Source organism: Alexandromys fortis, unplaced genomic scaffold (genome assembly GCF_014885135.2).
Source record: "Alexandromys fortis isolate MF-2015 unplaced genomic scaffold, M_Fortis_MF-2015_v1.1 scaffold_12, whole genome shotgun sequence".
NCBI classification, from domain to species: domain Eukaryota; kingdom Metazoa; phylum Chordata; class Mammalia; order Rodentia; family Cricetidae; genus Alexandromys; species Alexandromys fortis.
Window position 1 is genome coordinate 19772561 of NW_026067937.1, and position 13464 is coordinate 19786024.

At 47.5% G+C, this 13464-nt stretch overlaps 1 protein-coding gene across 7 annotated transcripts in view; it reads left to right on the top strand.

Moving 5' to 3' along the window:
• Nucleotides 1-13464, top strand: part of Ttc13 (tetratricopeptide repeat domain 13) — a 49985-nt gene that overhangs the window by 5972 nt on the left and 30549 nt on the right. For 4 of the 7 annotated variants that reach the window (XM_050147078.1, XM_050147077.1, XM_050147080.1 and 1 more), the window contains exons 2-4: nt 2983-3077; nt 4534-4609; nt 6281-6351. In XM_050147078.1, coding sequence (XP_050003035.1) covers nt 2983-3077; nt 4534-4609; nt 6281-6351 — 242 coding nt within the window. Of the gene's footprint in view, nt 1-2982; nt 3078-4533; nt 4610-6280; nt 6352-13194; nt 13261-13464 lie in introns of all 7 variants that reach the window. The other 3 variants (XM_050147074.1, XM_050147073.1, XM_050147075.1) reach the window with 1 other exon arrangement.

The window sequence follows — 13464 nt, forward strand, 5'->3', positions numbered from 1 at the left end:
CATGTGACATCATCTGAATTGGGACCAGCGTGGAGCAGTGGACTTAGGTTGACTGACACTTGCTCAGTTTCTTTCCCAGACACCCTGTAGGCCTTTCTCTCTGGGCCATCTGCTCAGGGCTTCCAGCACATAGAAAGGCTGCTTGATCCTTTGCCACCATTTTTGTAGCCTGTCCAATGTGTTCTACTCCCTGGACAAATCCATCTGCCACTACCTGGAGCTGATTCACAATATTAGTCTAATTCATGTCTGACAGTGACTGGAATTATGGGAAAGTTGTTGACTTTTTAAAACTCATGTGGTTGGGCTAGAGAGATGGCTGGCTTAGCAGTTAAGAGAACTTGCTATTCTTGAAGAAGACCCAACTTCATTTCCCAGCACCCATGTTGATGGCTCCTGACTGCCTGAAACTCCGACTCTAAGTGATTTGACACCTTTTCTGCCCTTCTTAGGCACCTGTACATATGTGTATACTCACACGCTCTTTATTTACTTGAAACACAGTGTCTGTCTCACTGTGTAGCCTTGACTGGCGTGGAACAGAGATCATCCTGCCTCTGCTTCTGCCTCCTGAGTACTGGGATTAAAGAAGTGCACCCGCACACCTGACAAAATTAAATCTTTTTTTTTTAAAAAAGTTTATGTTGGGGCCTGGAGAGATGGCTCAGTGGTTAAGAGCACTGCCTGCTCTTCCAAAGGTCCTGAGTTCAATTCCCAGCAACCCTCTGGTGGCTCACAACCATCTATAATGAGATCTGGTACCCTCTTCTGGCCTGCAGGCATACATGCAGGCAGAACATTGTATACATAATAAATAAATAAATCTTAAAAAAAAAAAAGAAAAAGAAATCACTTACAGTAATAAAAAAAAAAAGTTCATGGGCTGGAGAGATGGCTCGGAGGTTAAGAGCACTGACTGCTTTTCCAGAGGTCAGCTGGAGCTAATATCCAGCTAGTATCGGGTCTGTCCAAGAAAGGCTAAAGGCAATGCTGGAACTCTCTGACTTCTTTTTCGACTGTCAGGGAGGAGCAACGGATGGCCAGCCACTCAAGGTTCGCACCCTGTGGCTCACCACGTGCATTTATAGAACTCTACCCTACTTGGATAAGTTCGTAAAGCTGGGGTCATGCAGCTTATTAAGACAGTATTTGTCTTCAGTGAAGAAGCAGGGATGTGGGAAATGCTCAGGGTGGTCTGTCTATCCATCCATCCATCCATCCATCCATCCATCCATCCATCCATCCATCCATCCATCTATCTATCTATCTATCTATCTATCTATCTATCTATCTCTATCTATCTATGACTTTTAAAGACAGGGTCTCACTATGTAGCTCTGGTTGGCCTGGAACTCAGAGTCCCTACCTCTGCCTCCAAAATACTGGGATGAACTTCACAGGTGTACTTCACACCTGGCCTTCTAAGCGCTTATATTTTTCTTACGTTTGTTTGCTTGCTTAGTTAGTATGGGGGGGGGAGTGCCTAGGCTACAACACATTTAAGTCAAAGAAAAACTTGTGGGAATTGCTTTTCTTTCTACCATATGGCTTTCAGAGATTAAAGTCAGATCACCAGACCTGGTGGCAAATGCCCTTGCTCCTAGAGCCCTGGCGTCATGCCTCCTTTTGGTTAGATCCAACACAGACTGAAACATATCATTTTCTGTAGCATGAATAATAGAAACCCAGAGGTTCAAGCTGAAAAATCAGAGAAGCAAAGCACCCAACCACTAGAAAGACTTTTTACCTCTACCAAACCTTCAGACCCAAAGGGCAACATCCTGTCTTCACAAATCCTCAGACTCCACATTCCACTGAGTTCTGTCTCTTCTTTATATTCTTCTTTCGGCCCATCCATATCACTCCTGTCTCCACCTCCCTAGTACTGGGATTAAAAGTGTGTGACTCCCAAAACACTGGGATTAAACGTGTGAGCCACCACCACCTGGATCTGTTTCTGGATCAATCTTGTGTAGTCCAGGGTAGCCTTGAACTCACAGAGATCCGTCTGCCTAGGTCTCCCAAGTCCTACAACTAAAGGTGTGTGCCACCACTCCCTGGCCCCTAGTGGCTTAGCTTGGCATTCTGATTTTTAGGCAAGCTTTATTTATTAAAATACAAATAAAATATCATTGCAGTTTTTGCGGAGGGATAATCCATCATGTATGTGTACCTTCCACGGTTCATCTGCTCATCCGCTGGGAGTACGTAAGCCGTTGCTTACCACCCTTTGTGACTACAGCTTCCACAAACAAGTGGACAGCATTTGTTTAAGTCCTGTGTTCAGTTCTTGATACATTCAGAGGTGGAGTTCTTGGGCTGTATGGTGCTTCTATGTGCGACTTGAGGGATTACCAACTCATTCTCCGCAGTGCTGAACCATTGTACAGTCCTACCGTCAGCGCCCAAAGTTTCCAGTTTCTCCTAGCTGTCTTGTGGATTGGGAGGAGGTCCTTATTGTGGTTCAAACTGTGTTCCTCTAATTAATGATGATGGCCCTTTCTTGTGCTCAGTAGCTTTCGTATCTTTAGAAGGTTGCCCATTCAAGGCCCTTTACTTATTTGTAAACTGATTGTTTTTCTCAGTGAGTTGGAGGACATGTTTACATATTTGGGGCTCTGAACCCTTAGTGCATCTCTCCCAGGCTTTGTTCTTATATTTGTGAGCAGGTGTGTGTTAAGCCCAAGGCAGATGCTGCCACACCAGTAGGGCTTTTATTCAGCTGCTCCACAGCCACTGGCTACACCTGGGCTGTAGACAGGTGTTGGCTCTGCCCCTCATCTCCCATCAGGAAGCCCTGCTGCAGTTTGTGATGGTAACAGGGCACTTGGAACCCGCAGAATGCTGTGGGGCTGGAGTGCAGGGAGCCTCTGCGCTTTCTTCACTGGCCTCTAGCTTGGTTGGGGCATCTTAAGATTTCAGCGAGCACCAAAGCACCGAAGGCCTTGGCGATGAATGAGTGACAGCCTGTTTGCTTTGCAGAGTCGCCGTTTTTGAACTTCCATGAGTCTGACTGCGAACTGAGAGGCTCGGCACCCTGTGACTCCCTGCTTTCTCTCAACACTGAAAAGATTCTGGTATGTGACCCACCACCCTGCGTTGGCTGACCACTGGCCAGGTTCCCACCTGTGGACTCCTCTGTAACCGAGGCTTGACCAAGAGGGAATGTGTCGCATTCCTGCATTCTGGTATCGGCTCCCAAGGCAGTACCCTCTGTCCTGTGTGTGATGGGATCTGAGCTAGTGTGTTCTTGACTCTGTAGGTAAACAGAGCACTGCAGTTTGCAACCAGAAGGTCTTGTAACCGTATTAAGTACACTGGCCAATTCATTTTAGCTGACAGTATAGCTCATTGGTCACACTGCATCTCATCAGCTGTTTAGTTACGTGTGCTGGTGGACTCTGAACTGTGCATCCAGAAAAGACAAGCTTGGATTTGGAGCTGTCTCCAGATTCCCATTCTCTAGATTTGCCCAGGTATCAGCTCTTTAGTCCTTTCTGATTTAGATTTTCCTGCATATATGACTAGGAGTTCAAATTGTATCTGTGGCGACTCCAGCCTGGGATTGATTGTTTTAATAATTTTTTAATATTTATTTACTTAGTTTGTATGTGTGTGTATACGTACATATGCACATGTGCCAAAGTACAACTTGAGGAATCGCTTCTCTCCTCGTGTGCAGTGTGGTGTTCACCTTGGTGCTTTTACCCTCCAAGCCACATTGCAGCTGTTTGGATACCAAGTGTGGTTTGTCTCCAGAACCCATGAGAACCATCAGTTTGTATATAAGAGCCTTGTATGTAAGAGCATGTAAGAGTATTCAGCCAAGTGCGGTAGCATATGGCTGTCATCCCAGCACTTGGATGGCTAAGGTGGAGGATTGCCTTGAGTTCAAGGGCAGCCTGGCTACATAGATTTCTGGTACATAGAATACATAGATACATAGAGTCAACATAGCAAGACACTACCTTTAAAAAGGTCCATGCTTCTAAGACAACTTTTATTCCCTTTGCTTCCTACAGTAGTTTGTGCCTTGTCCTGATGGCTGTGTGCATTACTGCGTGGGGAAGTATTTAGTCATATGTCTTATTTATCAGTCAGATTCTCCTAGGCCTGTGTGTCCAACATGTGTGGATTCTAGAATAGTTATATGCTTTATCTGACGTTCTGTGTCCAAGCCACCCTGGAGGCCTGGTGACTAAAATGTGATCTTCTCAACATAATAAAAAGCCCCAAAGGCCCTGTGGAAACTTGAGGGGACCTCAGAGTAGCCAGCAGGGCTAATCCAATGAGACAGAGATGATGCTTCCTTTTGGAAACTGAAGTGACTGATTGATAAGGGGACCGTTCACCTCTGAACCATGTTCTTGAAACTCAGTCAGCAGACAGTGGCACGTATGTTCCTGCTCCCATAGAGGTCACACAACTCCAGCGTCGTACAGCACAGGCTTTCGTTGTACAGAACAGGCTTTCATGTGGGGCGCCTGTCGTTTGTCAGAAGCTGAAAGACTTTGTTTGTTTGTTTGTTTTCAGAGCCAGGCCAAGTCTATTGCAGAACAGAAGAGATTCCCATTTGCTACCGACAACGACAGCACCAATGAAGAGTTAGGTGAGAATCCAGGCTGGGAGCACCCTGCAACATCTGCCAGAGCTGTGATTGGATGCAGAACAGAAAGCCAGGTGGGAGGGAGAGCTAGAAGATTAGCACTGCCACCCGAGCCAGAGAGGGTTACCCCGGCCCTCCTGAGATTCTGTGGGTGTGCATGACAGAAGGTTTGGGTGGGACCTGAGTGTGGAGTGCTGGAGGAGGCCCGGGTTCAGTCCCCAGCACAGCATAAACTAAGGGTGGTATAATCTCAGCACTTGGCAGGTAGAAGGAGGAGGATCAGGAGTTCACGGTCACCCTTGGCTAATTAGTGAGTTTGAGGCCAACCTAGGATATGGGAGACCCTGGCTCAGACAAAGGGAAGGAAGGACGGCAGCAGGCCAGCTGGAGGGAAGGAAGAAAAGGCTCTTGCACAGAGGTTGGTAAGGACTATTGTAGCCCTGGGTGTGTAGAAATTAGTAGTGAAGTTCGTAAGGTTAGAGCTGAGTTAGGCTCTTCTGTGTGACTGAGACTTTCTTAGAAAGAAGTTGTCAACAAAGGCGTGTCCAGAGACAAGTTGCTGGCTACAGAGATCTCTGCTAGAATTGTAGCCGTCCCAGCTTTTCTTTTACATCGCTGGGTCTCCACAGTAAACCTTAGCCCCCCCCACCCCCCCATAGCCGTTTACGTCTGAGTGAGATGTGGATCAGTCTCTTTTGAAGTTGTGGGTAGATATGGCAAGATTGTTTTCTTTTGTGGGATATTTGATAGCCCAGGCCTAGACAGATCTGTGTCCCTAAGCCAAGGCTTTCCCTGAAGTTGTTTCATTTTATTTTTTAAAGAATTAAAAATGTATATTTCTCTTATGTGAGTGTCTGTTTTGCTCACATGTATGTCTGTACACTGTGTCCACGCCCTTGGGGACCAGAGGAGGGTATTGAATCTTCTGAAACTAGGGTTACAGACAGCTGCAAGCCGCCATGTGGGTGCTGGGAACTGAACCCACGTCCTCTGCAGGAGCAGCCGATGCCCTTAACTGCTGGGCACCTTTTCTGCTCTCCGTCCATTTCGTAGCTCACTTGTCCGTTCAGTGGTAGTACCAGCTTTGGAAGGACAGGGAATCCTAAACACTCGGCTGAGGAAAATCTTTATGAAACTTCGCCACTGCCTTATTAGGCAAGAACCAGGAAGTTGGGAAAGGTTCTGGGGGTTCCCATCCACATAAGGCTGGGCAGAACTGAGCCTCTTCAGCAGTCTTCATCTTAATTCAGAAATCTGGTCTTGTGTCTTGGTGCAGCAGGCTGGGGAGGGTGGCTCTGGCGCCTGGCGCCTGCTCTCCTGGCCTCTCTCAGCACCACTGTTCTCAGGCAGCCCGTTAGCCCTTGTGCTTCATTTCCTTGCCAGTCCTCCTTGCTACCAGTCAGAGTAAAAACCTTTCCACCCCTACAGGCCTGGGACTGCCGGCCCGAGAAGAGCTAGGAGACATGACATGCCCTTGTGCTGGCCTTCCGGTCTCCCTGCTGCCTGCAGGCTGCCTGGCCAGTGTGCGAGGGCAAAGGCGGAAGGACCCGTGGCCTCCTGTCTGCTTGCTTTAACTGCACCTCCTCCATAGAGCTGCATTTGAAACGAGGCAGAGTAGCCTCACTGACTACAGCCTGCCTTTCTACTCTGATGTTTTCCTGTTTTGCCTCACAGCTATTGCCTATGTGTTGGTCGGCAGTGGGCTCTATGATGAAGCCATAAGGCACTTCTCGACAATGCTGCAGGTAATGCTCTCCTTGGGTGTGTGATATGAGAGTTTAATATGGTGCCAGGTGGAGCCACACATCTGCAGGGGCCCAGTGAGACACGATGCCTGTGGCAGAGAGTAGAAGGCAGCACCTTGAAGGGTCACTTTGTTCTCCGTGAGGTAAAGGAAGTCAGCGTTGGCTGATAACCCACACTGTCTGCACCATCACGGAGCAGAGGTGCCCTTTTGCTGCCAGGTTGAGCAGAAGTAGCTCAGGTCACCTATGTAGACCTTCTCTGAGACATGGACTCATTGTGAGAGGTGGACATTAAAGTTGTGTCCTTCTCTCACAGGACTTGAGGTTAACACTGCCTCTCACTTTAGCCAGAAATCGTGAGACTGCTTGACAGCAGACGTGGCTATTGCTTCTTAGCAAATAGTTCTTCAAGTCCAGTTAAGGGAAAAGAGCCTGGTGTGGCGGTGTATTCCCGGAGACCCAGCACTTGGGAGGCTGAGAGAGGAGGCTTGTGAGTTCCAGGGCAGCCCTGGTTACAGAGATGAAACCCTGTATACACATGCAGAGGGAGGAAGAGGAAAGGAGAGAGTCTGTGTAAGTGTGCCTGTGCCTGCTGTGGAGGAGTCCTGCCACAGAAGTGCTAGCCTCCTCCACATCCTGCTCACTTGGCTGTTTGTAGAGTTTGTCAGATGCTGATGTCTGGCCAGTGCTCGACAGGAGAAGGGCCAGGACTCCACAGTGAGAGACTCCCATGTCTATACCTTCTGCTCTGTGCTTGTATGTGTGAATCCTAGTAACTACCTCTAGAAATGTTCTCTTTTGGTTTAGATCGAATGTCCTATGAAGAACCTGGTACCTAATGCCTTGTACATGGGGTGCTCAGTAGGCACTCTGAGTTTTCATTACACAAATCTCATTGTTGCAAATGTGTCACTGTTGCTCAGAGGGGCCAACAGGTGGCTCAAGGGCCAGCAGGTAGACTTCATTTTAAAATACTAATTTTGAAACTTTAGCTCTGTGTTCCTAAAAAAGCAAACAAATTAAACAACAACAACAACAACAAAAAAAAAACCCTCACCACAACAACTGGATTATGTTGGTAATTCTGTAGTCTCAGAAAACTGATGAGATAGTTTGGGTTATTACTTTGAGGAGCTTAAGCCAGCAGCTCTGTGTGCAGGTGGTCATGCATGCTTTTGGTTTTCAGTGGAATTTAAAATGCAAAAATTGACTGTTTAAATAGGTTTTCAAATTGTGGTTCTATTTAATGTTGCATTATTAAAGATTAATTAAAGCCGGGTGGTGGTGGCGCACACCTTTAATCCCAGCACTCAGGAGGCAGAGGCAGTCGGATCTCTGTGAGTACCAGGTTACCCTGGTCTACAAGAGCTAGTTCCAGGACAGGCATCAAAGCTACAGAGAAACCCTGTCTCGAAACAAAACAAAACAAAGAGTAAGTAAAACTTTCCCAGTAAACACAGGACCCTGTTTAGAAGGGAGATCTGAGTTACTAAGCAGGCCCAGTTCTGCTCAGCCTCTGAGATCAGGTGAGATTGAACTCCTTCAGGGTGGTCTGGCCTTAGACTTAGCCCCAGCATGCCCCGCCCCCAGGATTTCTCTATCTATTCCTGTCCATCCTGGAACAAACTCTGCAGACCAGCCTAGCTGAGAATCAGATCTGCCTGCCTCTGCCTCCTGAGTGCTGAGATTAAAGGCGTGCGCTGCCACGCCCGGTGACCTAAGGCATTTTTATGACCAGAAATCAGCTCCTTTATGGTACCAACAGCCTGCAGGCGTATAATCGTTTAGTTCAGCTTTTAAGAAATATTGTTATTGTGGTTGATGATAGTACTAAAACATCAGAATTTAAAATGTCCTCTTTCTACCACTCTAAGGTCGTTTAAATTCTAAAGCTATTACTATTTGTGTTTTATGATTCGAATATATGTACTGCAGATTTTGTATTGTGTTTAAGTTAGTGCTGGAACCAGTCTGTGGGTGCCACCTGGAGAACAGACTTTAGAACATGCTGGTGTTCCATTGGTCACAATCTCTCTCTGAGCAAAGACACTATAGTAGCGATAGTGTTTCTATTAGGCTGACAGAGCCAGTGTGTACTGTGGGTCAGGTCAAGTTTGGAAGGGAGGACCAGAGCATCCTTTGTAGTGCACTTGTCTCAGGGCAGGGGAGCCCAGCTGCCCCTTGCCCCTGCTGGCTTCCCTGGTGCCACACAATGTGAAGTGTGGGATCTGTGTGTGCACTTATGGGTGGGGACAGAGTGGCATGTCTAGGTTGGGCTTGTAACTTTCTGTCACGTTTCTTCGTGACATATGATTATGCTAGGTAGAAAACTAGGTCAGGAACAAATGCTGCCATTTCACCAGAAGTCTGAACGCAAACCCTCAGCACTCTTCTCTGCCAGAGCTTCCTATATTTAGTTGTTGTTTAAGAGCTCCCGTTGATTCCTTCGAAAGCCCTGTCAATAGTGCACTGAGGCTCTTGACACGAAGACAGCAGCAGATGAGGAGTAGCTGCTGCCAACTATGTTTAGCCCGAACTTTCTTATGTGGGTGGATTTTGCATAAACCAGTCTCTTTAGGTTGAATGTTTACAGCATGTTTGCCCTTCAAATCAAACTGCTCTTGCCTTTTTTTTTTTTTTTTTTTTTTTTTTTTNTTTTTTTTTTTTTTTTTTTTTTTTTTTAACCTCGAGACAAGGTTTCTCTGTAGCTTCGGTGCCTGTCCTGGAACTAGCTCTTGTAGACCAGCTTGGCCTCAGACTCACAGAGATCCGCCTGCCTCTGCCTCCCGAGTACTGGGATTAAAGGCGTATGCCACCACCACCCAGCTTCTTGCTTTCTTTATATTGGCAAATGTAGTGGTCAGATTTCATGGTGGGAGGACTGATCTTTAGCTCATGGTCCCTTTTCCTGTCCAGAATTTCAGAGCCTCGAACTCCTTAAGCACACCTGCGGCGCCAAGTTCTCTGCTCTCTCAATTGTAACGCAGCTTCTCTAGAGACTGTTTATGCTGTGACGGTGCTCACCCGTTCTGCCTGTTACTTGGAGGGCCCTACAGATGTGCAGTGCTTGTTTAAAGCCAGTGACCATCTAACTAAGTCACACTGTGATAGCTATCCTCACACAGATTTGGGGTTTCCTTGAGTTCATTAACACTCAACAGACTTAGATAGCTGCGGAATACAGCACAAAGCAGCGACTTCTTGTTCCGCTTACAGGAAGTGACAAGGGTGACCACAGGGGCTTGGATGTTGTAAGTTCTATATGGATGATATCACTTGTGTGTGAAGGTTGAATTCCAGAGAGCTTGGATCTAAAGTTTCATGTCTTCCCATTATCTATTCTGTGCCGTCAGGGTATGAGACTGAGGTATTCCCATCATCCTCATCTGTGCGTTCATCCCAGTGCTTGTCAAGGAGCAGCGTCCTCGTTGTGTCTTGTGGCTCTGCTTGAGCAGATGACTGGTTTTTCTCCTTCCTTCCTTCCTTCCTTCCTTCCTTCCTTCCTTCCTTCCTTCCTTCCTTCCTTCTTTTCTCCCTTCTTTTCTTCCTTCCTTTCTTCCTTCCTTCCTTCCTTCCTTCCTTCCTTCCTTCCTTTCTTCCTTTCTTCCTTCTTTTCTTCCTTCCTTCCTTTCTTCCTTTCTTCCTCTTTCTCCTCTTCATCTTTAAAGTCCCAGGACGTGGTCCAGAGGAACCCCAGACTCTCAATCCTGTCACTGTTTCCTGAGCACTGGGATTACAGGTGTGAGCCACCATATCTAGCCAGCCTCAGCAAACAGCCTTTGTAAATGTCAGTCTGCACTGTAAATTGCTGTTTTATCTGTCCATTCATTTATCAGGAGGCAGCAACCTCTTTGTAACCTGCACTGGCCTTGAACTTGTCCTGCCTCTGCCTCCATAGTGCTGGCGTTCATGTGTGGACCACCTCCAAGGACGGAGGCGCTGATTTTAGGTCAGGTTGGGTTGACTTCACATCGGGGTAATGGCATCACTTCCCTGTGCATCCGTGCACCGCAGCGGTGATCCTGAATGCCGAGCCTTTGCCCAGTTGACCCTGGTAGGGCAGGTATCTGGACACTTTAAGCTGCACCCCTGCTTGCATCTGGTCTGATTGTGGTGGACCTGAATTCCTAATGCAGGAATTCTGCTTCTTGCCTTCCATCCCCGGAAGAGCTGCAGACACCACCCTCTAAGTAAATGAGCCCCGCTGAGGTAGAATTCAGCCCCTACTGCACCCCAATGTACAGATTTTCCTGACTGGACTTTGAACATAATGACTTTCTAGTTTGGGTTCAGAAGCCAGCCTTCTGGTAGAAGAAGAATCACCTCTTAAGATTATTTATTAAGAATCACCTTTTAAGATTATTTTGTTTTATTGTGTGTGAGTACTTGCTTGTGTGTACCTGCACCAGTGTGTGCCTGGTGCCCTGGGAGGCCAGAAAAGGGTGTTAGACAACTGTAAGTCCCCTCATGGAGGTGTCAGTAACCAAAGCTAGATCCTCTTCAGGAACCACCAGAACCAGTGCCCCTAACCTCTGAGCTGTGGCTCCAGCCCGTCAAGTGTAAAGTCACTATGTCTGTTAGCTGTGGCATGAGGGTAACATGTGGACTGCCTTGTCCTCACTACTGCTCCCTGTTGCCATGACAGCACCCAAGCTGCTGTAGCTGTTTAACCTCAGGAAGGCTGGGAGACTGTGGTTTTCACTGAGCTCACTTAAAATGTTGAAGAACCTATTAAAAAAAAAAAAAACAGGACTAATCTGGTCATATTTGCTCGGTAGTCTCAAACTTTGATGCTCTGATCCCAACTTATTTTTAGAGTTAATGTGTTTTGTTTTGTTGTGGTTTTTTTTTTGAGACAAGGTTTTTCTGTGTAACAGCCCTGGCTGTCCTAAACTTTATAGAGCAGACTGGCCTCGAACTCACAAAGGTCTGCTCCCCATTGCTAGGATTAAAGGCTGTGCCACTGCACTGGGCTGTTTTTCTTTCTGTTGTTGCTTTAAAGAAAAGTTACTATTACATTACATAAATAAAAGTTTTGTCTTGTTAACATTGAAAGCTAAAGATGGATAATGTGAGTATATGAGGTTGTATCTATTTTTAAAGCTAATAATATCTGTACTTACATTTAGGAGTAGTAACACTAGACTCTAAACACAATGATATACTTGTCATATGTCCTGTGTTCTTACAAAGTGTTTCTTAAAAGGCAGGCTCAGTGGACCAGAGAAAACTCTAGTGATGCACAGCTGCTCACAGGGATAATCAGACCTAGGAGGGTTTAAGAAGAGGTCTGAATGGGGCTGCATGTGGGCACCCTTCACCCCGCAGCTCAGCTGAAGGTGGCTGAAGACAGGAAGTTGTCAGCATGCCTGTATTCAGTTAGTACTTAAATGCCACAACTTTTATCAGCAGTTTTTGTTAAGGCTTTAAATACTCTGTTGCTATGAAAATGTCCCTGCTGTGGTAGCTGGAGGCTCCCATGGGCTGTTTCACAAGAGGCATCCATGGCAAAGCTCCGTCTGCTACAGTTCGCTCTGCAGCTGGCCTGTGCCCATCAGCCACATCCCGCCATTTCTAGTTAGAGCAGGCCTAGCAGAGCACACCTCAGCCTGATGTCCTTCACCCCCCTGCCCCAAGACTGCTCTAGCTGGCCATTACGTGCCTTGTGTTTGTGGCTAGATGAGTCTGACCTGCTGTTAGACTCTCTCTGGGCAAGTTCTGTGCCGCCGGTGACAGGTATGCAGATGAAAACGATGATGTCACATCTGATTCTCCTGCCTTATCCTCCTTAGTGCTGGTGTTACAGGTCTGACTTTGTTTTCTCCTCAAAGGGTTGAGGAGAAACTAGCAGGACAGTTGTTGGGCTGAATTTCTGTGACTTTTTGCGTGCGGTGTGCAGATTGCTGTGTGGGTCCCTACTCTGTGTTAGCAGCCTAAGCATTGAGTGCAGGGTGCCATCCCGTTGTCTGTCTGCACTCACCAGTGTGGATGCTGAGGCACTCTTATCAGTAGTGTGGGCAGACACAGGTCTTAGCTCGGAAGCTGAGCAGCATATTCCCCTCTGAGGGGCTCAACCCCGGGCGATTCTGTACAGCTCTTCAAGTTGCACCAGGACCTTGTAGTAAAGAATTAAAGAATGAGGTGAATGAGGCCAAGGTCCAGCATAGACAGGTATTCCTACCACCCAGCCAGAAGAGAGGCCACGCCTCCAGCCTTAGGGGCAGGGCCTCGGAGGGACTGCAGAAGTGATGTCCACACCTCTGGAGGTGGTAAAGGATCCGTTTGGTTTTTAAGCTCTGGAAGAATGGGAGAGCAGGCTACAGAGTCAGATAGTTCGTCTCCATGGCTCCTCGGCACATTCTGGAACACATTGCTACCCTTCCTTTGTCTGGGGGACTCCTCCTTCTGCAGGTTAAGTCATGGGTATATGTAAGACAATATGGACGGGTATTATAAACCACCTGCTCACATCCCCCACTTTCTGAGCTCCCAGGTTCTCTGTGAGATGCAGTTGCTGGTGTGTCAGTCTTTGAGTGGCTGAGAAGGTGGCGTTTGCACTAAGGTGGCTCCATGAAGGAAACTGCAGTGCTTGGCAGTGCCGGGCGCCTTCCATCCAGGGCAGTTTAGTTGTGTTTCAGTGCCCTGCAGCCTTCAGCATGTCTCCTTCAGTGAGCTGTCTGGTTGCAGGTTTCAGATCTGGACTGCAGAGTTGCCCAGGGGTTACACTAGTGTAACACTATAGAGCTGTCTCTCGAGGTTTTACTTAGCTTTAAGCAGCAACTGACTCTTGTTTTGTTTTGTTTGTTTCTAGTTTTTGACGTGTTTCTGTTTTGGTCTGACTAGGAGGAGCCTGATCTGGTTAGTGCAATTTATGGCCGAGGGATAGCCTATGGAAAGAAGGGCCTACATGTGAGTATGTACTAGCCGCGCCTGCCGCCGTGCCCACGGGGCTTGACGCACACGAGCCTTTGTCCACACTGCTTCTCGTCCACTCAGCTCTGCCAGGACGTAGACGAGAAAGGGGTGGATGATCACCCCAGGTGCCATGGCTAGAGGTGGGCAGCCAGGCTCCCCGGGTCCTCCAAGTCAGCCAGAGTCTAACTGTGTTCCCAG